Consider the following 27,052-nt stretch of genomic DNA (forward strand, 5'->3'; position numbering starts at 1 on the left):
CCTGGTGCCCTCCCTTGCATCTGGCATTCTGACATAACCTATTTCTAAAATCAGGAGGTTGCGCATACACATCATGGCTTGTACCCCGTAATGGATTTTTCCTCCAGAAACTTGTCCAATCCCCTTTTAAAGGTGTCCAGGCCAGTCGCCATCACCACATCCTGTGGCAAAGAGTTCCACAGACCAACCACACGCTGAGTAAAGAAATATTTTCTTTTGTCTGTTCTAACTCTCCCAACACTCAATTTTAGTGGATGTCCCCTGGTTCTGGTGTCATGTGAGAGTGTAAAGGGCATCTCTTTATCCACTCTGTCCATCCCCTGCATAATTTTGTATGTCTCAATCATGTCCCCCCTCAGGCGTCTCTTTTCTAGGCTGAAGAGGCCCAAATGCCGTAGCCTTTCCTCATAAGGAAGGTGCCCCAGCCCCGTAATCATCTTAGTCGCTCTCTTTTGCACCTTTTCCATTTCCACTATGTCTTTTTTGAGATGTGGCGACCAGAACTGGACACAATACTCCAGGTGTGGCCTTACCATCGATTTGTACAATGGCATTATAATATTAGCCGTTTTGTTCTCAATACCTTTCCTAATGATCCCGAGCATAGAACTTTGTTGAAATGAACATATAAATATTCTTAATAATACGAGGCATGGATAAAGCAATCATTCCATTTCATATTTGCACAGAAAGCAACTACACATGCATGAATGGACGTATCGTTTTGAGTGTACCCAAGAACGGGACTGTACAACTGTACCCACAAAGCCCAATACAGCTCACCACAGGTTTAATAAGCCCCACGAAACTCATGGGAGTTGTCAATCATCTAGCAGGCCACAGTAGTACATGCTGGGGAGGGGGTTTGTATTTGACTCAGTAGGTGTCCAAATGTGCAGGTCTGACCTAGAAACGTAGCCTAGGAATTCTGTCAAAACTTAAAGAGTTTGCCATGCAAATTTACCATGAATCGCTAATCTAACAGGCCTTCAGACTGTAACTTACACCTGCAGTGATTCTGAATTCAAGCAGCTCATGCCAAAATGTCATTGAAATAATACAGGTGGATGGAAAGGAATGTCCAAGTATGTAGACCAGGAGTGACAAAGTCATTTCATGTAGTTTGGCAGATAGCAGTTGTGGCCCCCGCTAAGGGCCAGAAATGACATCATTAAGCAGGAAGTGATGCCATAAAGCAGACGATGGCACTTTGTTCTCACATAGAAACCTACTAGCTGCAAATGGCAGAAGAGAAAATGTGCTAATCTCAATCCTATTTTCAAGATATGGGAGAGCCAATCACCACTCAGGCTGTCCTTTCAGTAGCGCTGCTTCTGACACAGCCTCACTTTGCAGCTTAGCAGCTGAGAGAACATAAGAACAGCCCCACTGGATCAGGCCACAGGCCCATCTAGTCCAGCTTCCTGTATCTCACAGCGGCCCACCAAATGCCCCAGGGAGCACACCAGACAACAAGAGACCTGCAAGGCTTCCTGGGAATTGTAGTTAAGAACATAAGAACAGCCCCACTGGATCAGGCCATAGGCCCATCTAGTCCAGCTTCCTGTATCTCACAGCGGCCCACCAAATGCCCCAGGGAGCACACCAGATAACAAGAGATCTGCAAGGCTTCCTGGGAATTGTAGTTAAGAACATAAGAACAGCCCCACTGGATCAGGCCGTAGGCCCATCTAGTCCAGCTTCCTGTATCTCACAGCGGCCCACCAAATGCCCCAGGGAGCACACCAGATAACACCAGGGAGCGAGGTGGTCTGCAAAGTGACACCTCGGTAGAAGTGGTATGGCTGAAAAGGCAGCATGACATGACAATTGGCCTCTCCCAGCACCGTGACAGCATTCTCCCTCTCTCACCCTTCTTGCTCTGCCCCTTCCCCTGTAGCGTTCCTTGCCTTCTTAGGCCTCCTTCCATCTCTGCCTCCAAGAAGCTCGGCAGAAGTGGCACGGCTGAAAGGAAGACGCTGGGAGAGCCCAAGTATCACAGGGGCCAGATCAAGAGCTTACAGGGGCTGCACCTGTTACAGGGGCTGCACCTGTGGGCCTTGTGTTAGATAACCCTGAACTATATAACCAGAAGTTTGTGCCACAAACCATGCTTAGATGGAATCTCTCTGCATGGCTTATTACAATTCATCAAAAAACAAAAAAAGCACAAGATCTGTTAACATCTCATCCTTATTTTTTCCTTTTGCTTTCTTTTTAAATAAGAGACAACTGAGAGAAGCACATAATGAGCACTGAGTAACTATTTTCTAACCTGAGGTTCACAATTCATTAGCTTTTGTTTTGAATACGACACACACCTTGTTATGTTTTACTGCCAAGATTACTTGCCAAAAGATAGAGCACATTCTCTTCTTTCAAGACTAAGCAGAGCAAGTGTTCTTCCACAGCAAATAATTTCACGGTTAAACTTCAGTTCAGGCATATCCTCATGTGGAGTTCATTAGTTAAGAGCTACAAGAATAAAAGGTCCTATAATCGATGGTTCTAGATGGATTCCTGACAAAACTTAATGGCCTGGACCTGATTTTACAACACATAAAATAGGTTTTGCTGGGCCAGCCTTGGTTTCTAACGGCAGTTCCAACATATTCATCAGATGCTGTGAAGAGCAACTGGCTATTGTTTCTCTACAGCAGGGGTCTCCAAACCCCGGCCCCGGGGCCAGATGCAGCCCGTGGCGAGCCTCTATCTGGCCCGCAGCCAGTCTCTGATCTCCTGAGAATCTCTGGCCCAGCTGACCAAACACAACCAGAGTTGTGCTTGTGGGGTGGGGGAATGGGAGTCCAGTTAAGTGTGTGCTTTATTTCTTGGGCTGTGTTGATACTTGGAGAAATCCTTGACATTTGAACCCATTCATTTATTCATTCATCTAAGTTCCATCTCTAATGTATTTATTTAAATTTTATATTTAATTTTTCCCCCGGCCATTGACACTATGCCAGATATTTGATGCAGCCCTTCGGCCGAAAAGTTTAGAGCCCCCTGCTCTACAGAATCAGGTACAGCAGGGCCTTAGAGCTTCATTCCAGGACCCATAACGGATACCCAATTCTGCAGATATTGAAGTCAGTGGCTGAAGGGCCTCAGATAACCTCCTGGACGCAACCATAAGTTGCCAGCGTGAAAAAGAAGTAACAGTAAGCAGGAAGTTAATGATCACTCTTAGGGTGCAATCCTTAGGGCGCAATCCTAACCCCTGATGTAAGCACTGACATAAGGGCAATGAAGTTCCAAGGTAAGGGAACAAACATTCCCTTACTCTGAGGAGGCCTCTGTGAGTGACACCCAACTGCAGGATACAGCACGTGTCCCATTGGTACCGTTATGCCAGTGCTGGAAAGCACTGACATAAGGGGTTATGATTGGGCCCTCAGTCTCCATTATAGCCTCCAGGCTGGCTGCCTGCTTGTCTTACTTAAAGCTTTTTGCTTATAGTGCTTGGTTAGACATTATTGCTTTACATAAGAACATAAGAACAGCCCCACTGGATGAGGCCATAGGCCCATCTAGTCCAGCTTCCTGTATCTCACAGCGGCCCACCAAATGCCCCAGGGAGCACACCAGATAACAAGAGACCTGCATCCTGGTGCCCTCCCGTGCATCTGGCATTCTGACATAACCCATTTCTAAAATCAGGAGGTTGCGCATACACATCATGGCTTGTACCCCGTAATGGATTTTTCCTCCAGAAACTTGTCCAATCCCCTTTTAAAGGCGTCCAGGCCAGTCGCCATCACCACATCCTGTGGCAAAGAGTTCCATAGACCAACCACACGCTGAGTAAAGAAATATTTTCTTTTGTCTGTTCTAACTCTCCCAACACTCAATTTGAGTGGATGTCCCCTGGTTCTGGTGTTATGTGAGAGTGTAAAGAACATCTCCCTATCCACTCTGTCCATCCCCTGCATAATTCTGTATGTCTCAATCATGTCCCCCCTCAGGCGTCTCTTTTCTAGGCTGAAGAGGCCCAAACGCCGTAGCCTTTCCTCGTAAGGAAGGTGCCCCAGCCCTGTAATCATCTTAGTCGCTCTCTTTTGCACCTTTTCCATTTCTACTATGTCTTTTTTGAGATGCGGCGACCAGAACTGGACACAATACTCCAGGTGTCCTTTGCGAAACTGTAAAGAAGATAAACCAAGGTAGCGGGCGCACAGATACCAGAACTGTCTGTACTTATAAGAATGATAAACAAACTTGAATGATGCACAGAAGCTGGAACCAGAGCACGGGTAGCCTATCAGAAGGTGGTTCATGGAAGAGGAACAGAGATGATGTAAGTACTGAATGCCATGAGGACTGAATGCAACCTCTGGGTTTTAGAGGTAGCCTATCTCTGAATGCCAGGGGCAAGAGAGTGGCAACAGAATAGCCACTAAAACTGAGGGTTGGGAGAGTTACAACAGACCAAAGAAAATAGTTCTTTATCTAGGGTGTAATTAGTCTGGAAGGAAGCTGGACTAGGTGGACCTTTGGCCTGAGCCAACAGGGCTCTACTTATGTTCTTAATGGCAATTCAAGTAGGTCACACTAGTTTACAGATTATGCTGTGGTTGCACATGATCATGTGCCTTGTTGGTCAGCAGAGTTTGGCAATTGTTTTTATATTTAGGCATTGTAGGAATAACTTGGACGATGCTTAATTTACAAAAATTTGAAGCATACATTGGAAGTGGTAGTTCCTTCCTCATTCTTATAACCCTAACTCTGCAGAAGCCCCAGGAAGCAACCTTCTCTACATCATATAGTTAGCAATCTTGCTTGAAGATGGAACTCAACGGAAAGCAGTACAAGTTTCAGTGATTAACATTTCACTTTGATAATGAGGAATATTCTATTAATGCCTAAGGGGCACTTTTTAAAATTTTAATTGTAAGTCAGATGAATTTTACTCCTACATGCTCACTCTGCATAGTGGGTTGTGTGTGCACCTTCAAAAACATGCATTTCTGTGGTATGTGGGTGCCATTCTCTTTACGCTCTGAGCTCTGACCAAGAAAGCAGCCACACTGGAAACTCTCGAGGCACCAGGCTCCAAGTGGTCTTCCTTCAGAAGTTCTACTGAAATGAATGGTAACGCTACAAACACACTCCTGAAATCACTGAGTGGGAGGAAAAATAAGCACTGTGCATCAAATTTATTGGCAATTTTAAACATACAGCAGGAAAGAGGACTCAATAAAGTCAACATTTAAGGAAAGTGGGTGTAGAATAGTGTAGTGCCAACAGTAGAATAATAAGGACATAGCGCTAAGCTACCTTTGTTTTGTTGTAAAACCTTCTGGGCAGCTCCAAAAGAGAAATGTAGCTCCAACTGAAAGAGCAGAGGAAACCGACCCATACACATACTCACTGCATGTACAGTTTCTCAATAAATTAAATATTTATTAAAAAAATAAAAACTAGAAAGCTGAACACGGTTGCATGGACATACAGCCAGTTCTTGCTATTCATTAGGGTCAGGTTCCTGGAAACCTCCATCAGATAGCGAATGCGCATATAACAAGCCATTGATCCCCGGAACAATGGCATTGGGGGCAGGAGTTGGGGGAAGGTACCTTACTTGCAGGGCTTCCGCTTCCACCAGCCACTTCAGAGGCTTGAGGGAGTCATGGGTGCCATTTTGAATGACTCTGCAGCCTTCAGTAAGCCAGTAGATACCTTCAGGGATGTTTAGATTGTGGATAGCTGAGAAACACATTGTGGGAAAGGCAGGTGGAAATTCTGTCCCTTGTGGATTCACAAATTCACAGGTAGTGGATTTGTGTATGAAGAGAACCGACTGTGATGTGATAAACATGTGGATGGAGTGCCCTCTACCTTTGCAGTGAAGGCATACGCTCCAGGCACACTTGAATTCTGGGAACTACATCACAGCTCACAGACACACACATAGACTTGCCTAGTTGGAGGGAATATTTGCAGTCACACGCATTATCAATAGATAACCACATTCAGCCAAGTTTAAGCACTTTACAGTCTCATTGATTCCAATGAAAGAAATGGAAATATGCAGAATCTGTGGGATTTAAAAGTGCTTCGCTTTGGTTGGACTGTGCCAAGGTAATCTAATACAGTTTAAAAAAGACTTACTTTTCCTATCTTTTAAAACTCTCCATATTAGAAACTCCACGCACAGTAACCAAACATGTTATAGGAATCAGGTGCAAGATTTTATTATTCTGAAGCATCATTTTTGTAACATAAGAAGCTGCATGCATTTCCTTGTTCTTTTTCGCATAATCATCTGGCACTCGACAAAGCTGCCTCAGCACACCTAATGTTTTCTTTAATGGGCCAATAAAACAAGCCGTAAACCTTTTTAGTGCTATAAATTTAATGAAAGGCACTTTTTAGAATGAAACTGCGCACAATAGGGTTGTGTGGGAGATTCTAAATCTCTCCCTGTTTGGATGCATTTTCTCACAATGAACCAGCTGCACCCATTCTAGTCTGATAACAGGTAGGAAATTAGCTAGGATACTATAGGAGGTAATCAGACTGTGCAAATCTGATCTCTGAACGTAGAACAGTTTTCTTTTGCAAATCAGGCTGAACTTGTCTCCCACTGAATATCAGACCAAGAGACTAATATACCTTATTCAGAATTTGCTACAAAAATTGCTAAGCTTAGTATCTTTCAGTTGTGATGACTACTACATGCGCAGTGGCCCTACTAATCCACAAGCTTGGCACCCAAAGATCTGAATAACCACAAATGTCAAGTCCAGGGCTGGGCTTGGACAGAAGAAAAGCGACTAGGACAGAGGAAAACATTTTCCCTTCCACCAAACAAATACACCAGTAGGCATTTCAGGGACAGTTTACTCTGTTGGGTCATGCTTCAAATCCTAACCCCATGGGTCAAAACAAATGTGGAACAGGGGGCTGATGTGTCCGCAGAAACAAAGTGTGAGGTTCATATCAATTTGCAAAATTTCCTCTGAATTGAAAAGAAAAGCAAGTGAACAACACTTATCTCCCTTTTAGCAAACCAAAAAAACCTAACACAATCCCTCTCTTCCTCTATCGGAGGGGGAAGATAATTAGCCAAAATTGGTGTGAAGAGTTAGAGGGAGGCAAGGAAATCATCCACAGCTTGGTGGATCACTGTGGCTTCTCATTAAATTAACAGCCCAATACTTTCTTTTCTTCTTACACTGCATCTTCCTAGAAAACTTTTCCAGCTAAAATGCAACTACACTGTTCAGATCAAAATCCTTTAAACGACAACATCCTTGCAAATGTTCCTAGCATGCACTGATGGTACTGAATTCAGGAAAAAATTTGAGTGTTGGACCTGAGGGGCCCCAGAAAGATTCTTCAGTTCCATTTTGGACTCTGAAAGGCCCTAGACCAGGGGTGGGCAAACATTCTGGTAGGAGGGCCACATCATCTCTCTGACACTGTGTCAAGGGGCTGGGAAAAAAGAATTTGTTTACCTTTAAAATGGGAATGCATTTACATAAATTTACATGAATATATTGGAGACAGAACTTATATGAATAAATGAATTTTACAGAGTTTATTTACAATACACATGAGAACTGTAATACAGGCATGTAGAACCACATGAGAACTGTGGACTGTTAACTACACACCTCTTGCACAGTGAAAACATACAGACCAAGGCAGAAACACATGGAGACATAAGTTGTTCAGAGGCAATGGGGGGGGGAGGAGTCAAAATAATGCCCAGAAAAAAGCAGAAAACACATGAAGACTATAAAAGGCCTTGCTCCAACACAGCCCACAGATTGCAACTGGCAGTCACGGGCCAGTGTAGGCTCCAACACTCCTAGGGGTCAGAGATTCACTGGAGATTGGCAGCTTCCTGTGGGCCGGATTGGGGGACCCCAAGGACTTCAAATGGCCCCTGGGCTGAGGTTTGCCCACCCCTGTGCTAGACCAGTGGTTCCCAAACCTTTTTGACCAGTGGCTCCCTTGACCTACTGGGTCATTGGCCATGGCTCCCCATTAGGGCTGCAATCCTATGCATTGTATAAGGCAGCAGGTGTTTTGTGAAGATTCCGCAGCTCCCCCGCTAGTTTGAATGGCTCACGGAACCGAGAAGCCACGGTTCAGTTTGGGAACCACTACCCTAGACTGAGATGGAGCTGGAGTGGTTCAACTGGCACAGTGGGTGTCAGAGTACAGCCAGGTGGAGCACTGAGGGAACACCTGGTTGATCCCTAAAGCCCGCATATCCACTGCAGCATGAAGGAAGAGCTCTCCCCCATCTACTACCCAGTTCATCATCAGCAGATGAAGATCCATCCTTCATACCACTGTTAGCATCTATTTCAGCTGCCATTTTCCCCTCCTCCAATAGCTTATTGGACAACAGGATAGAAACAAATAAATCAAAAAATGGTTGGCAACCTTCAGTCTCGAAAGACTGTGGTATAAGCCTACAGCACCTGGTATTCCCAGGCGGTCTCCCATCCAAGTACTAACCAGGCCTGACCCTGCTTAGCTTCAGAGATCAGATGAGATTGGGCATGTGCAGGGTCACAGGGTAAATAAATCAACAGCTGCACAATGGTCCTTCCTTCAGAAAGACTCCACTCAAAAATTCTGACTATCCCACTGCCAATGCAGCCTCAGGGGCAGGACATTTGCAGTTTGAAGAGGGAGCCCTGCCAATGGAAGAGCCACCACTGGGGCTCCAGTACCCACTTCCCCTTCCATTGCTGGGTAGGTGTTTACTGGGCAATGGAGGCAGAGCAGGAAATGGAGCTACAGCAGTCCTTCCTCCTTCAGTAGTTATCTATGTTCACATTCCAGGTGCCTTCCTATTCCGGGGGTTCATATTCCACCACTGCAGCTGCGGCCTCCCATCTCCTGATAAGCTACAGGGAAGCTTACTGGTTGGTGGAAAGAGAAAAAGCAGCAGCTGCAATGCGTGGATGGAGATCTCCACAGTGCTGCTCTGGAGCAGAGGCAAAAAGGATAACTCTCTTTGAAGGGATGCTGATGAGCACATGGTCTTGTATCCTAAGGTCCTAAATACTTGCACCACGACTATGAACAATGCCTGCTGGACCCCAAAATATCATACATTTGATTAACTACAGTATAAATACCATAACATACGCACAAACAAAGGGTATGCCCATCATAACCACAGTGTACCCCTGGATATGGCATCCACGGATTTGACTCACCATGGATGCCAGAGATAGTTGGGGGGGGGGAAGTCACTTCTGGTTCACTTGTCAAACTGGAAGTTGCTGCGGATTCACATATCTATGGGGAATCTGTGTATCTGGTAGCAGCGGGGGGAGATCCTGGACCGGATCCTCATGGATAAAAGGGGCAACCTGTATCTTGATCAAGCCTGCTTATTTTCTACTTGTATCAAACCTCCACTGAGCCATGGAACTCCTTCACTGACCTTGGACAAGCCATTCCTTCTTACCTTCATCTACTTCACAAGGTTTGACCATGAAAAACCCACAAGTACATCACCCCTGAGCCACTTGCAGGGAGGAAGGATGGGATACAAAGCACCACAGATTTCTGATATGGTTTTATTAGAAGTTCCTCTCTCTACACTCTCTTCACCCTGAAGTCATGAAGTCAGACAAGAAAGAGATTTGTTTGATGCTAATGAGAGCTAGAATTTCACAGGAAAAGCTCATGGGCTGTAGGCGGCCAACCCTTGCGGTGGACAGATAGCCCAGCTTCAACATGTTCCTTATTTTCTAATCCTGGTCTAGTGGTCTATATTTATCTGTCTTGATCTGACTTGTGACTTCACCACATCCACTTCCTCTGTGCTTTTACTCAGCATGAAAGTTGATACTGAACAAGCAGGGGAAAAAATGCTCCAGAGAGTAAAATAACTTTAACTCCCGAGAACATGACACATTTCACTAGTTTTGCTTCAACCACAAAAGTGACAGCTAAATTCTTCAAAATAGAATATCCGTATAAGCTACTTCTTACTAAGCCTCCTGCAACTTTAAGGATCACATCTGTGGTACAGCAATTAGGACAAAATTAAGGCCTATCCTTTGGCAGGGTGATTTGGCAGGGTGACATTTGATTAATTGTATGTCTAAGGTGACTGCATCTCATGCTGACTGTGCCACAGACTAGCTGTGCATCTGAATTAAACAATCTACTGAAAACACTGAAATTAAGATCACTAGAGCCATTAGATATTCTTCTGCAGCTATGCACTCATTTTTGCCATTAATTACTGGTTAAGGAGGGGCTTTTTTCTCTAAAGCATGACCCTTTTGAAAGCAAAATGCTTTATTTCTGAACTCCCTCTTCTTCAGCACTGCTGCTGTGACTACTGGATGTAAAATTACAACAGTGTTTTCTTCCTAAGCATATTTTTGAATGGTAGACAGCACTATTATATTTAGAGGGCTTATAAAATCTGTTCAGAAACGATCTTGAGGGTTCCCTAATGTAGGAAACCTGAACAAAAGTTCCCAACAGACTTGAAGAAATAAAGGCAAAAACACTGCTTATGAAGCGCACACGTTTTCATTGCTCCCAATGGAAAACCTGTTAGAATGCAGCATTTTACTTTTTAAGAACTTCTTGGCAAAGTCGTGCTCACCTGATATGTAAACTGAACTTCATCTGTTGAGATGCCTTGCTTGTCCTTGATAAATACTTCAATGACACCTTCTGTTGGTTCTGACACACTTCCAACCTCGCATACAATCCTGGTTAGAAACAAGGCAACGTTGCATGTAAAAACTAAAATGTATCTCTATCATCATTTGAACAGAGAGCAAGTTTACAAGTTCAGTTCTCAAAGACTTAACAACTAGAGTTGCACTGTGTTCTCACCATGTGGGGTTGGATGTGGAGTGAATTTTAATAACATTAACCACAGGTAAACCAAGAGAGTTCTAATTTCTAGAGCCGTCAGCAAACTGAAGCAATCATACGGCTCGAATTCTAGCATTACAGTGTTGCAAAACACCTTCTGGAAGCATGTGGAGCCATATATTTCTGGGCCGCCACTGCATACGGAAGGGTGGACCCCGTGCTCAATAGCAATGAAGAGGAGCCATGCTGATACTGGTAAGTTGGCAGGATGGGTGGAACAGGATGGGAGGTTTAGGGTAGAATGGGAGAGAGAACTGGAGGAGTGGCAGAAGTGGGGAGTGGTAGCCAGGGTGGTCAACTTGTGCCAAATGCAATCCCCACGGGAGTCAGCTGACACGTCCCCCTTTGTCTCCTTGGACCTGAGTCAGCTAAAGAGTGCGCAGTAATGACAAAGAAGAGCCCCGCCGCTGCTGGTAAGTTCAGAATCTTACCACTTGAAGAGACTCAAGGTGATCAAAAGGAGTACAAAGGAGTAAGGGAAATTCTCCTCTTTCCCTCCCAAGCCTCCTGATTGACTCCCCTCCAACCATAGCATGCAGTGCAGCCTGTTTTAGAGCAGCTGCATCTATGGAAGGGAAAAGCATAGAACTGAGCTGTTACTCCAGTGATTTTCAACCTCTCTCTTCTCATGGCGCACAAAGTGCTAAAACTGTCAAGCCACAGCATCAGTTTTTTGACAATTGACAAGGCACACTGTGCTGCCAGTAGGGGACTCACATCCCCCAATGGCCCTACTAATAAATGACCCTCCTCCAAACTCCTGAGACACACCCGCAAGACCATTCATGGCACACCTATGTGCCATGGCACACTGGTTGAAAATCGTTGTGTTAGTCAATTAATCATATTTGGTTTAACTTAGAGAAAACTGATTCACCTCTAGGTTAAATTTAAAGAGGGGTAAAAATGATTTCAAAGATACCAGCGTACATGCATTTTTAAAATCTTAATAGATACATTGCTTCCTACATGAGGGAAACGGAGTGTGGAAGTCTGTGCTTACCACCTTCAGTGTTTATATGTACTTGAATGAAAAAGTGGGTTGTAGCCCACACTTTAGTTCATGTATGAGGAAGAGGTGATTTTTGGCAATCCCCTGCCATCCTGCTATAGGTTTCAAAGCATACCCCCCTATTCTTAGAAGATTTCTGGGAAGTGTAGGGAACTGTAGAGGAATGCAGGGTCAAGGAAAATCCCCCCCCCCAAACATTCACGAGTGCCTTCTGTTAACTGAAGAAATGCTTTAGGCATAAGATCTTGTGTGTGTTTGTGTGTATGTAAACGCAAACCAAAAAACTGATTAAGTACTGCAGGACTACAGAAGTCATGGTAACACACATCCTCAAGAAATCAACATAAGGACATTATCTTGAGTTCAAGATTGAATACAAGAGTTGCATGATGGTGGTGGTGGTATGTGTGAAAGCATGCAGGGTGGGAAGTGGTTGTAAATGTTTAGTATTTCCTGAAATGATGCCATGTTAAAATTTGAGCCTTAACAAAATACACTTGCTGGAAATAACTATCACTAATGCATCCCATTTAACCTAAATTGGTGAATAATTGAATATGAATAAGCAACAAGATGACTGGAATTGGAGTTATAAGATAATAAAGAAAGGTGGGGGTTATTCCGTGTCTCTTCTTTAATTACAGTTATAAAACTAAAGCAAAATAAGAATGACCATGAAGTTTTCTCTCTATTTACAACTAAAGACATATTAAGATAGTTACAAACGTTTAGCATACATAAACACTCCAAAAGTTATATACATTTAAAATCACTTTAACTGCCATTTTTGTCAGTTTCTTACACATTTCAATAGACATTGGCACTTAGATTGAAAACTTTTACAATTCTCTGGCATTCAGAACAGCTGATAATGACTTACTTGGTAGAAACTGAGTAGGATTCTTCCTGAAAGGCACAGCTGGTTCCTGCTACTGTTATACTTCCGACATCTTCAGCTGTTATGCCCAAGTTAGATCCCATTATGGTCAACAAAATTCCACCACTTAAAGGTCCGTTTTTCGGTTCAATCTGAGCATATAGAGAAACACAATGGCAATTTAACTGTTATCAACTGGAAGTTTAAACAGTAGGTTATCAGACTGGAAGGGGTGACAAAAAGTTGTTTGGAGTAAACGGAACCTTGAAACACTCTGAAATGCCTCAAAACTGTTGTTCTTCCTAGTTATGAAGGGAGAAGGGAATATACAGGCTCTAAGATTATGGCAAGTTAACATAAAGAAATGGAAGAAAGGGTGGGCATGAGGGAGTGTGGGCAATCTAGGAGTGTGACATTTTCAAAATGGGACACCACACTCTTAGCTAACGCAGTTAGCCTTCGGGAAATCTTAATTTACAGTGCAATCCTGTTCATGTCTACACAGCAGCAACCTTCATTAAGTTTAATGGGACTTGCTCCTAGGAAGCACACAGAGGACTACAATCTTAGTCTGCTTCTGTGTAATCCAGTCATTGATACATACTCCCCAGTAGCACATGATCAAATCAATGCTGATCAACAATCTCCAAAAACACCTGAGGGCATCTAACCTGGGTGGGACAGCAAACCACCATCTATTCTCCCTTTGGGCATTGCCAGCCTGCCTCAAAGTTGTTGGTTACCTGCTGTCAAGTCCAGATTTTCCATGCCAACCCCCAAAGGTGTGTGAGAATATATGAGAGAGAGAGAGAGAGAGAGAGAGAGAGAGAGAATGTATAAGCTCAACAGCACCAATTCCGGCAAATCAGACAGACTTTTGAAGTAGACTTGCAACCCACACCTGAAGGGTCACCACTCAGCATTCCTGAGCCAGACAGCCTCTTGAGACCAGTCCTATTTCCTCTTTTGATTCTTGCTTACCTCAAGGTGTACGCCAAAACTTTATTCCTACTCCCTGTCCAGCATTATCTGCCATTTGTCACTGACCTGGCTAATAACACCATATCCTTAGAACACTCTGGGTGACAAAGCCCTCACACCAATCAACTGAGGAACAAAAACTTGCCAACACAGAGCTGGGTAGGAATCGGTCTCAGACTATTCCAGTGGGTGGATAGGAGAGAATTGCCACTGTTCTCAGGCAGACTGAGCCTGTGAGGGAGAACAGCTGCAACAGCTGCACGTGAACTGTCCCCTTCCCCTCAATCCCTCAGTGGGGAGCAAGAGATTAATCCACTTTGCCCCCAGAAACCTCCAGAACCCAGGGCAAGTCTTTCATTGTTCTCATACCCTCAACTCCAGAACACACACACACGTATATTACATCTTCCATGGAGAGACTTCACACCGCTCAAGACAAGCAGCACAAGACTTCAGAATCAAGAGAAACATTTTGAACCTTGAAGGGGAAAGGACAGGAGTCATTTTGCACCCAAAAAGATCTGTTTTTAATCTCTTGGGGAAATGCTTTCATAAAAAATAAAAAAAAATTCTGGGACAAGCATTTTATACTTCATACGGCTTTGTCTTGTAGCACTTGGCAACTTCCTGGGAGCAATGCTATTTTATATCCTTCAAATATCAGTCCCTTGACAAGACCAAAGATGCTGTTTCTGTGCTTTTGTCTGATTTTCTCAGCAGCACCAGATCTTTGAAATTCACTGCCCCCAGACATCTACAGGGTGCACACTCTTCCACTCTTGAGGTAGTGGGTTAAAACATATTTTTTCTCCAAGATCTTCTCTCATTTGCTGCAGTGTTAGTACAATTCCCATGGGCTCTCCTTTTTCATTGTCTTTCTATGCCCCACTTCTTGTCCTTTCTGTGTTTATCTACGTATTTAGAATTATTTAGCTTGCAGGCAGGGAATTGCCAGTCTTCCTTTTAAGCATATACAGCGCCTTGTTTTTTAGGTACTTAAGAATTAATAAAATATTATTACTTCTACTCTATGCAGTACTAAAGGTATTTTATATTGCAGAGTATGCCATTGGGCATAAAGTATCATACTAAAAATTTAGGGGGAGGGAATTATTCAGTGGGTTGTAGCTTGAATTATTGACTTTGTGCATAAAGAACTGAAGAAAGAAATACATTTCTTCTATGAGAATTATCTGATGTTCTAAGGAGTGCATCAAAGGACTTTTGTGACTTTTTCTACCACAGCAGATTTGGAAAGATTTTAACTTGCTAATTTAACTGTTACAGGAGACTGTGATGGTATTAAGGAGTATGGCAAGAGATGGACACTGCGTGGCTAGGAGGGAAACAGAACATCTGTAGCTCAGATTGACCAACTGACAACATCTGGCTGGCGGGAAGCAGAGCTGCCCAGGCCAAACTAATCCGTGAGCTGCTTCTGATCTGACTAGTATCCCTCCTGTTCTAAGCCACAACATACTTCAGAGGCATTTGTACATCACCAAGACCCTGTGCTTCAACCCTCAGGCACATGGTTCTGAGGAACATAGTATCCCAGATGTACAAAACTGCCCTCTCCTGGGGTGTGTGGGTGCATGTGTGTAAATGGAGAGGAAACGCTGGAACTTTGAAATGTAACTTCAGAACAGAGCTTTGTTTAGCCGTTATATGGCCCCTGGCATTATCGGTCTATCCCTCAGATATGCTAATTGCCTTATTAAAAACACAACACTAAGAGCTAACAAATTTCTACCATAAAATCTCATGTAAAATGCTTCCCCAAAGAGCATAAAATCAATAATAAGCTGCAACGCTTCAAATCCTAACTGAAATAGTATTCTATTACAGTTTTACATCACAGCTGCTCATCAGGTTATGACTATTAGATACAGTACAACAATTCTACCTAACACTTTGTTTGGTTTATAACTTGATGGTGGTCATTTAAGGAACCCAGTACATTCCCCTTTAACAACAAAAGTGCTGAGATCTTTTCTTCAGTTGAATGTCCCTTCTCCTTCACTCCAGCAGGCAAAGACATTGCTATGGTATGCTGCAGGCAAACAATGGCATCGCTACGGCGTGTAGGGGGTGCAGACTGCCACCAGGTGGCATACTCATGGGGTATGTGACACCACCACAAGCCAAAATTGTGAAATCTTTTTTTTTTTTAAAACAATACCACCATGTTATATATCATTCAATGTGGAATTTCATGCAGAAAGCAATGAAACAAATCAGGTTTAAATATCTGCATTCTACCAAAAGATATGGCCAAATAACCAGAAAAGAAAAACACAACCGCCTTATGTAACAAAAGGTGGGTTTTTAAGACTCAAAACTGACCAATGAAACTGATTGTTCGGAGAGCCAAAGAGGTGTCCTCATGACCCAGCAGGGAGGTAACCAATCAGGTGTTAGAATGAGTCAGCACTCATTTCCACATATAAGAGTTAATATTAGAACTCTTATTCAGTTGTGTGCATGACCTCAAGTTGGCCACTGGGTTTTTGTTGGTTACTGATTTGTTGGGTGACCTGTACTGTTATATATTAAAAATAAACAAATTAATGGAGGTGACACCAACCCTAGTGATGCCACAACATTTAGGTTGTATGTATGACACCGTAATTTATTCTGTACGGTCTGGTACAGGAGGAGGTATATCATGGCGGTGACACCATGAGCTCTTGTGTGATGTAAGCCCTAGTGACACCTCTGCAAGCAAGTATTCCTTCCTGTTCGAGTCCTGTCCATTTTTACTTCTAAAGGACTGAGCAACTTGATCTATTGGTCTGAGTGGACTTGGACTTGCATTTATTCAACTTATGCTCTTAAAGTCACACCAGAGACTGATTATGATGTTCAGGAAGTGTCAAAAACAACTGTTGATACACCATGCACTCTGCAATTCGAAGAAATAAAAATAAAAATGTCAGGGGCATCTCTCAAGAACCAAGGCAGACATTTTGGGACAGCGCTGCAAAACCTCATAACCACCTTGCTAGTTTACTTGAGCAAGACCTTTTCTCAGCATGCAATATTTTCAGATCCAGTGCCATGAAAGGAGGCAGATGCTCTTACCTGAGTAATGTCTGGAGCTGGGCATTCAGTAACAGGAATGCCTGGAGCTGGGCACTCTGCATAAAGACATTTGTTTTCACACCAGACACAGCTGTACATTGGATCAGCCGCATGACATAAGCTGCAGTCACTCCGACCATAGGAACAGCTGTATAAAGTCACTATAAGAATGGCAGAGACGTTATACACATTTTATAAGTGCAATATCATTTACTGGTAGAATACAATTCAAAGTCAGTCAAAGCTCACATAAAGCTGGATGCGATCTCACTAAGGGTGCAATCCTAACCCCTTATGTCAGTGCTTTCCAGCACTGGCATAGCGGTGCCAATGGGACATGTGCTGCATCCTGCAGTTGGGTGTCACTCATGGAGGCCTCCTCAAAGTAAGGGAATGTTTGTTCGCTTACCTTGGAGCTGCATTGCCCTTATGTCAATGCTGGAAAGCACTGACATGAGGGGTTAGGATTGCGCCCTAAGATGGGTACGGTCATCAAGATTTGTGGGAAATGGCATATGAAGCTAGCACCACACGTAACAACCTATTTTTATTTTATCCAGCTCAGTAGTTCAAGCCCCATGCTGGAAGCACCCATTTTATTCAAGATTAAGAAAGCCTTGAATACAAGAGTTTCTGGAATGCAACCAAGTCTTCCCAACTACATTGTTTCCTGATCTCAAATTATTAATAAATGCGTACATATACAATGTGTGCTGCAATTAACAGATGGAAAATAGACAATGCGCAACGTTTATAACCCAAGAAGTAGCCAGGGTGCGGGGCAAAGCAATGAGAAGGCAGAAAGGACCATAATGGTGGTCACTACATAATTAGTAAAAGCTTATGGCTGAAACTAGATTAATAGCGTTGGTCAAATACCTTGGAGAGGATAAGACAGTTAAAAAGTCAAACATGAAAAGTGAACAGTTGCATCTGGATGAATTATGAAGGAGATATCTTGTGATTCCGAGTTTGTATTTGCATGCAGCTCTCTTCCCTGTTAGGGTCAGGAAAACCTGTCTCCATATACTTCATCAGATGCTGAACAGAGTGAAGTTTCATCACCCTTCTCAAGTTTTATCTAGGTGGGTCTCCCATGCTCAGAATCTGGCAGATCACCACCTCTGGGTTTGGGACTTTTCTCATGATCATATATATTGGGTAGAGACAATGGAAGATTTGTTGTTTTTCTGTAATACCATGTTCTGAGTCGTCTGGTGTCATTTAGTTTTCAGCTTTCCTCCATTTGAAAAGTGTCTCTCCTTAGTCTGCACTTTTTTGTTTGAACTGTACTGGGGACAGAAAGGTTGATGGACGAATCTTTAGGTGGGGGAATGAACTTGATGGCCTTTGGAAGTTTCTATGAAGAGCTGACATTTTTGTGTCTGGGAACAGGGGCGAATCAATATAGAGGGACATTTTGCAGAAAATATGGAACCGGGGGGGGGGGGAATAGAAGGACAAATGGCCAGACATTTACCAAATGAATGCATTCCAGCTATCCACTAAGGGATAACATAGGAGATTGCAAAAAGTGAAGCAGAAGAGGTTCTTTTGATAACTAGGTATGGTGGATTCAGCCCAGATGTTATTGCAAATAAAGTACACATGGTGATGAGTTGAGAGTTCTTGTGGTAGCACTATACCATTTTAATATTAGCGAGTCAGTTACGATGTGCAAAGCATTCATATCAATCCAAGACATTTACAGAAGAATCAGTAGCTCTTCTTGTGCAACTTAAGATAAATAAACCACATTCAAAGTTTCTAGAGATTCTGACAGCTAAAGTTGTGCAGCTATAAAGAATTTGGGCAGTAAAGCAAAAAATAAGAACTTTCATTCATATACTCTCTCATACAGGGATACACTTGAACTTATTTATCCTCCATGTTACATTTGATTTTAAGGTCTAGGAAAAAGAAAACAAGAGCATCCAAGGAGGTCTGAGGCATGCAGCAAAGATGGAGAAGTGATCTCAAAGACCAGGGTACCACAGAGCGGTGGAATCCTGTGAAGAATGACCACCACTTCTGATTAACTTTGCAGTTGGTCTTCCACATCCGTGGGTTTGGCACCTGTGTTGAGTCAAATCCTGGACGCAACCGGAAGGAATTTCCTGTCAAGACTGGAAGGTCCTCGAGGCCCTCCCAGCAGATTCTATTATTAGTGAAAATCAGTATCCGTGGGGGGGGGGGGGTGTCTGGGAACAGATTTCCTATGGATACCATGGGCCCACTGTACTGTTATACAGCAAGAAAAGACAGAACATCCCTTAAGTTCATACAGTTTTGTTGAGGAGACAGAGCTAATCTGAGTTGAATTTGGGAAATGTGGAAGTGTCTTGAGATTCTAGTGGTGCTCATCATGACTGGAGAGGATAAAAGAACTGTCCCAGGAACATGTGAATTAAATCCAGATGTTGGGGTGAAGACTGAGGGCCAGACTGCCACTTAAAAAGCAACTAATCTTAGCTATGAGTTGTTTTAGCACACTTTGATAGGCAGACAGCCAATTGTCACCCTAATTGAAAGCAATTAGCAGGAACGTTTATGAACTACAACATTTTAATTCTAAGCTGCTGCTTTGTGCAAAAGAGGCTAAATACAAGAAAAAAAAATTCCCTTTCTGAGTACTTGATTCAGCAGAGCTGTCATTACGCATGGCACCAGAAGAGAAAAAGAAAAAAACAACACACAATCTTTAGAAAGGCAACACATTTTGAGCAAGCCATATTATGCTCAAAGACTTGTTATACTGTATTGTTGTGTACTTGTTAAAGCAGCATTCTCTTACTCAGCACTTCCAACAGTGCTTATTCAAAACAGCAGAAGCCTGCTAAGCAGAGATGAGGTTTGCTTTTCACTAGGAAAAAAAACACAACACAACCCTGAATCTTGTAACTTCTTTTGATCGTTAGTAAAAGTCCATCCCTGCAAACCTATTGAAGGTAATATGGTAGCATATGCGAACGTAACTAATTTTTTTCCCCTCCTGTGATCTATGACTGGACAGAAAAAGAACAGAATCTTCTAGTACCTTAAAGACTGACCAACTTATCACAAGCCAGTGGTCCCCAACCTATTCGGCTGTGCAGCAAAAGTCCCAAGACCATTTGGCCTTTTTCTAATTCAGCACTTGCACACTGATAATCAGTTGCTGTGGCACGGAAAATGTACCAAAGGTGAAACTGATCTTACCACTGGAAGTATAAGGCACTGATTTGAAAGTTTCCTTTTGTAGGGAAAGCGAAAGGCTTACAGGTTACATGGAAACATGAGAGCCTCTTGCCATTTTCATGTTGCATAGCTTGGATTAGTATCAAGTAGATGGAAACCCATCCTATTCAAACATATGGACATGATTCATTGGGGCACCAGCATCAAGAAAAGCCTGGTTTCTGAATGACAAATGCATACCTTTAGCAATGATTAATCTTTTAATTCATTGGGATGGCCTGCTTCTCCTCACATAGATGGCATGCACAGGTCTGGGACCAGGGATGGAATCCTTTACTCATTTCCCCAGGAGTAAGTCCTATTAACCTCAGTGGGACTTGCTTCAGAGTGGACATGAATAGGACTGTATTGTATATCTGATAGAAGTTACACTATTTTCCTTGAGGCACATTTTGAATCAGCTCCACAAGGAAAATGTGCTCATTCATTCTTTCATGTTGGCTGAGCAATGGAATGCCATTGGTTTGACTTGCCAACATGGCGATGAAATTCCACTTCAGAGTTTGGGATTTCACAAGGATGCCAGCAAGTCAGACCTTCATGTGTGGCCACATGTTGGCAACCTTCAGTCTCAAAAGACTATGGTATCGCGCTCTGAAAGGTGGTTCTGGAACAGCGTCTAGTGTGGCTGAAAAGGCCAATTTGGGATTGACAATCCCTTCCACACTGGGAGCAAGTGCAGTCTGTCCCTGGTCTGTCTCCCTGGCTATGGGCCTTCCTTCTTTGCCTCTTAGTCTCAGACTGTTGGCCAAGTGTCTCTTCAAACTGGGAAAGGCCATGCTGCACAGCCTGCCTCCAAGCGGGCCACTCAGAGGCCAGGGTTTCCCACTTGTTGAGGTCCAATTAAATATGTGTGGCCAATTAAATATATATTTACTTTAGTCTGGGAGTGACCCTTGATACCTGCAAAACTCAGAAACCAAACTGGATCCAAATGAGGTCTGTCAAGTGTTGAAAGCTCTCCTAACCACACACACAAAACCAAGGTAGAGCTCTAGGTGTTAATCAGTTTCCTTAGAACCGACCAGCTCATTAAACGCCAGCCATTAGAGTCTAACTCTTATCCGTTATCTTTAGATACCAGCTGTGAAACCATTGGTAAAATAGGACAGACTGAAAAGGATGTATCAGATTTTTGTATTATTCAGTCTCCAGTGGCTATAAAAAGACATTAAATGCCAATGTTGCTTTTCTAAAGTGTGTTACAGAAAGAAAGGATTCATTTATACTTAGAAATTCAGTATCTTTTGAATAACTACCATAACAACTAAGTAGTTAACTTTTAAGGTGAGATACTCACCTATTCTAAGGGCCTACAAATGTAAGATTTTCTTTTTAATTCCCAAAAAGGGAAAAATCTGGATAGTATTAGTACAAAAAATAAGCAACTTTCTCAGTTTTTTTGGTGTTCATTTTATGATTATTGTAGCCATATGAACAAGGGTATTTAATCTTAGAACCCAGATGTTCTGTTTCCCATGGTCTCTGTAAAACTATGAGCATGTAAATCTCCTAGAACAGTGGTTCCCAAAATTACATTTATTCATGGTGTCCCTACAGTTCTGGAGCAGTCTACAGACACAGAACTGGAACTTCTGAGAAATATTCCCTGGGGCACGCAGCACACAGGTTTGGGAACCGCTGGCTAGGATCAAAATCATATATGGCTTTGGAAACAAAGAAAATCACTGATTAGCTCACACACACAATTTAACGTCTAGCTTTCTCATCATCCCAACAGTCACTTTTGGACATGTATTTCATGTTGAATTATTCCTTCTTGGACATGGTTGACAAAAAACAAGCAGGAATTTGTATGGTCTGCATTATATGATGGCAGAAACACTCTGGAATATTTGTTTGAAATGCAGTACATAGTAGATACTGGAATTTTATTTGCCTTTCATGTGGTCACATTCCATTAGTGATTCACACTAACCTCAGATAAGAAGATGAGCTGGTGTTTCTGTGGAGGAGCTGTTTGCATTGTAAAATTAAGGGTCAATTCCCTAAAAATTACTTTGGTTTGCAACTTCCATCAAAAAGTGGATTTGTTAACCACAACTGAATGTATAAGCTTGATCAGTATGGGAATGTCAGCAATAAGTGTCATTAGGGTCAAATTACACGCCATGTTAAGTGCAAAATTTGGTTCTGCCGTGTGTTTTTTTCTTTTAAAACTAAATAGCTGCTGTGAGAAGAAAGTGCATCAGGATCACAATGACCACGGAGAGGTTGTTAAACCCTTTTTTTTGTGCATCAAGGTCCTAATGAAAATTGCATATCCTAAAGCTGCTATCGGTCCCAAGGGGAGCTTCCACAGACCTCAAAGGTGTAGGAACTTCAAATGCATCTAGTAGCAATTTGGGGGAAGCAACTTTTATCAGGATGATGGTATAGGGCAGAGGCGCCCAAAATTGTGACCGCTGTGTTCCGAAAATATGGTCCCTGTCTGGACAGCAGCTTTTCGTTCTGCCTCCATGTGGCTCCTCTCCTGGGTAAGTCAGGGCTCTGGGATGCTCTGGGCAGTTGCATTTATTGCTCAGCATCCCAGAAGATTGCGCAACAGGACGTCAGGGCAGGCGCAACTGCCCAGGGTGCCCCAGGGCTCAGACCTACCCAGGAGCGGAACAGTGCAGAATGCTGGATCTGGTCCCGGGGTCTGAGTTTCACATGGCCTTGGTATAGGGGCAAAGGATCAAACACACTATCCACAGGACTCCAGTCTTAAAAGGCCTCCTGTGGCTGCTATCTTATGGACCAATCTTAACCTACTCATGTGCTGGTGGAGCGTTGCTGTGCCAGCACAAATAGGCCATAAAGCATTTTGTGACGGGACACCTTCAAGCGGCACCAGCGGGAAGGCCAGACCTGTCAGTGCCATCAGCTGGAGTGATGCCCACTGGAGCACGTGAGTCTGGCACAGGAAGCGGAATTTGGCAGGGGAGGACAGGGAGGGGGGCTGACAGGGCAGGGGAGGGCAGCAATGTGGGTGGGTGGATTGGTCCCAGGGATGGGATTGACGCGTGCCATATCCTATCCAACTGTTCCATTTTGGCTGCGTGGGGCTTTCCCCAGGTCCAGGTTGACCCAGCTGCTAGGGTTTAGCCTGGGTAATGTCCTCTTACCTTGAGGAGACTTCAAGCAGCCGAAATTTTTCTGCGGCATGCCGTGGAAGCCATGTAGGCGCCACTGCATCAGAGCAGAAGAAGCGAGGTAGGATTGGGCTGCCCAAGAAAATGGCAATCTAAAGTGCTGTTCAGTCTTAAGTTACAGTAAGCAAGCACGCATACTAAAAAGCATTTAGAAGGTTCAGTCCAGTATAATTATTCACAGTGAATGGTCCTCTACGCCTGCCAGTAATACACTCTTCCCACTGGACCCGTGCCCGAACAAAAATACTTGCAAGACTGGGACTGAAATCAGAAACAGCCCCAAGCCAAATGATCTAAGGCAGAAGCAATGGCAACAGCACAAAAGAGACGTTTCTGGCTGACTGTACATTGAGTGGAAGCCTTCAAATCTAAAAAAAGAAGAGGTTTTATTTGTAGACTTGGCTGCAGCAAATGAGAAGAGCTTTGATTAAATCTACTCAGTGGTCTTCAGATCTGCAGAGATACATCACTCTGTGTGCTGCAGGAGTTGGAAGTACCATTCTGATACTGCAGGATTAGAAACATTATAGTTTCCATTCTTAAGCAAGCAAACATCAACCAAGTGTTTAGGCAAAATACCGAGACTGAGGGTCTTCAGGGCACTGACAATCTGTCAGGGCAAAATACCATTTAATACAATGCAGGTAACTACTAGAGTTGATATCTCCAATAAATAAAATCAGTGAAAATCTGTATAAGGTAAAACTTCTAAGAAGTAAGAATGACGGTACAAATTTAAGACTGTGATGGAATAAATATCATTTTACTTTTAATTTTCACTTCCCATTTCGGCAGTGCAATACTTACCCATCAGTTTGCTGTCAATCTTGACTTTATCCGTTTTAATGAATAAACTAAATTGTAGAGTTTCATTTGAAATACTGGGAAACTGGGGAAAAAGGTAATAGTTTCATCAGTCAGAAATTATCTGATGTCATAACCAATCTGATTTACCTTCACCTTTCTGGTGTCTTAACCCAGATCATAACCTCACTGTCCTCAAAAAAAATTGGTGGCTATTTCTGCTGGACAATTGAGAAGTTCCATTTACTCATATCATTGCTCTAAGAATTTAGAAAAGCTATAAATAGATGTAAGTACAAAATGTTTAAAGCATTTCAAGAATATTTGGTCTCAAAAGTGCATAGCGTGGAGACACAATGTCTGATCACATTTTTAAAAGGGGAAAATACCAGGTTTTTTGTTAAATGTTTCTTTCAAAGACAGGTGAGAAAATGTGAACATAAACAATATAAATACAGCTTGAATTTTATAATCATCGATACATTAGTGCAGAGGCCTCCGATGTGTGCCAATGGGGGCATGGGCCCCCAATAGGGGGCTGCCACCACTGTTCATCACCTGGTCTCTGCTCTGGATTTTATGGGGTCTCTGCTCCCATAAAATCATCGGGCAAGCTGTGTAAGGGTGACACCCCACAACACAATATAACTCATCCTTCTCTACGACAGCAAACTTGGATGCAACTTGAACCAATTCTTAATATTTACCTTTGGAGTAAAAAAGGCAAAAGTTCCATCCTCTAATTTGTCTACCTGTGCTTCAAAATTAAAGTGGTCATTTCCTATCTTGAATGATTCATCCTGCAAAAGAGAAATTTTTGACTTAGAATTATCATTGAGCAATGTACTTTTCAGCACTGGAAATACAGGTGTGCCCCTGTATCCGTGGGGGGAATTCGTTCCAGGGAACCCCTGTGGTTACCAAAACCGCAGATATGGGGGGCTGCCTGTGTTTATAGCGGCCCCCAAGCACACCCCATGTACCCTTTACCATTGTTTAAAGGCTTACTGGCAAATGTTTCTTGCTTTAGCACACTGGTTCCCGACCTGTGGTCCGCAAGACCCTTAGAAGTCTGTGAGGTCTCAGGGGAAAAAAAATCACCTTTGCTTGCATGGAGAGATACTGAAAGTGAGCAATCTCCCATGGACCACCAAAGAGGACAGAGAATGGACTGCCCACAGCCACAGCCATTGAAGTGCGGCTGTGGGTAGGCCATTCTCTGTCTTCTCTGATAGTCTGTGGTAGAGCACTTGGGAGGTGGAGACCAGAGACCAGACTCGCCACAGCCACCAATGGTACACGATTATTCCAATTTTTGGCTTAGTGGTCCACAGACTCCTAAAGGTTGTGAACCACTGCTTTAGCAGGTCACTATAGGCATTTAAGCTTATAACGTAATGTGAGCAGGCTGCCAGAAACCTGAATGCTTGATGAAAGTAGACTGAATGGTAACAGGAAACAGGAAGTTAACTGCTACCTGTTAATCTTGAATCTATTCTCTTCAAGCATTCAGGCTGCGAGCAGCCTGCTCATGTTGCACTATAAGCTTGAATGCTTATAGTGATATGCTAAAGCAAGAAACACTTTGCCAATAAGCTTTTAAACAATGCTATTGGGCATGGGGGGGCGGGCAGCACAGGAACCCCTGGATAACTGAATCGGGAACCCACCAGGGTGGCACAAAACAACTAAAATAAAAAAATACAATACAATACAAAGAATAATAAAAGAACAGATTTTTGACTTTCATCCATGCTCTGATCCCTAAGTGGATGAAAGTGCAAGGTATTCCTGTATATGATTTGAATTTAGTTTCTTCTTCACTGAGGGGGGGAACCCTCAAATCATAAACAGGAATACCTTGCACTTTCATCCACTTAGGGATAAGGCCATGGATGAAAGTCAAAAATGGATGAATATCAAAGCATAACCTTATCAAGCTTGCACATTTATTTTGGCCAGTGAAAAACATAAATAGCTAACTAAATAACACATGCAAAGGCTTGCGGAAGCTACATAAACAGAAATAAAAGAAAAATAAACATAAGAACATAAACTAAAATCATGGAAAGGTGGATGAAATTGGATGAAAAAGGAAAGCATTTGGATGAAATCTGAAATGTGGTTACACATTAAAAGCTGTTGAAAGAGCAAAATGATGAAAGTCAAGGTAAACCTGTAATAAAATGTCTTGTAAATGGAAGCATTCTTGCTTGCATTGAAACATCATCACCACTGATGGCACCAGGTGAGTTTCCCTGGGGGATAGAAGTCTACCATGCACATTTAGAATCATTCTACACCTACAAACCAATAAAGGTTCCCCTCCCAAATCACCATCCACCTAACTTCACATGGTAAGGGAGCCCAGAGAAGGGTCTCAGAAGATAAACACAGTTCTCAGACTAGCACATGTGGCAAAAGGCGATCCTAAAAAAACCCCAACCTCAAACTCTTATGCCTTAATAATCCCAGCAACCACATAGCTCTAAGATCCATCGGGATCTGAGCTTAACATACCTCAGGGAATAGTTGTAAGGCTAAACAGAATCAACAGCATCGCTACCAAAACCATGACTGAATCTTGTACTTTGTACTGCTAGTCTGTTCAAATTGATAATTTCTGAAGATTTTTTTTGTGATCATTCATGTTCTAGTGATTTACATGCACAGAGTTTGAAAATAAATGATTAGCCTGAGCTAATGGGATCTACAACACAGCAGGACTGCCCCCTTTGCAGAGGGCATGACTACATTCCTAAAGAGCAGCCAAACATGAAACAGTTTTGCAAATGAACTATGCCAGATAAATTACCTGCAAGATCCAAAAGATGGGGGAGGGGAAGAATCTTCCATCATAAAAATATCTGCTCTGTGTGTGTTTAAAACAGCATTTCCCAAACAAAACTATCAACCCAGGAACTAGTAAATGAATTCCTACATTTCAGCTGTGCTGTTACACTGAAAGGGTGTTCAGGAACACAGTGAATTTGATAGTCATTAAAAAGGGATCTTGCTGAGAGG

At 42.9% G+C, this 27,052-nt stretch overlaps 1 protein-coding gene across 2 annotated transcripts in view; it reads right to left on the minus strand.

Annotated features, from left to right (window-relative positions):
- Nucleotides 1-27,052, minus strand: part of PLXNB2 (plexin B2) — a 364,491-nt gene that overhangs the window by 51,561 nt on the left and 285,878 nt on the right. For both annotated transcript variants that reach the window (XM_066633179.1, XM_066633180.1), the window contains 5 exons: nucleotides 24,736-24,828; nucleotides 24,032-24,113; nucleotides 16,833-16,993; nucleotides 12,771-12,919; nucleotides 10,601-10,709 (listed from right to left, as the gene is read on the minus strand). In XM_066633179.1, the coding sequence (XP_066489276.1) occupies nucleotides 10,601-10,709; nucleotides 12,771-12,919; nucleotides 16,833-16,993; nucleotides 24,032-24,113; nucleotides 24,736-24,828 (594 nt within the window). The remainder of the gene's footprint in view (nucleotides 1-10,600; nucleotides 10,710-12,770; nucleotides 12,920-16,832; nucleotides 16,994-24,031; nucleotides 24,114-24,735; nucleotides 24,829-27,052) is intronic.

The sequence above is a fragment of the Tiliqua scincoides genome, chromosome 7 (assembly GCF_035046505.1).
Source record: "Tiliqua scincoides isolate rTilSci1 chromosome 7, rTilSci1.hap2, whole genome shotgun sequence".
In the NCBI taxonomy this organism is placed as follows: Eukaryota; Metazoa; Chordata; class Lepidosauria; order Squamata; family Scincidae; genus Tiliqua; species Tiliqua scincoides.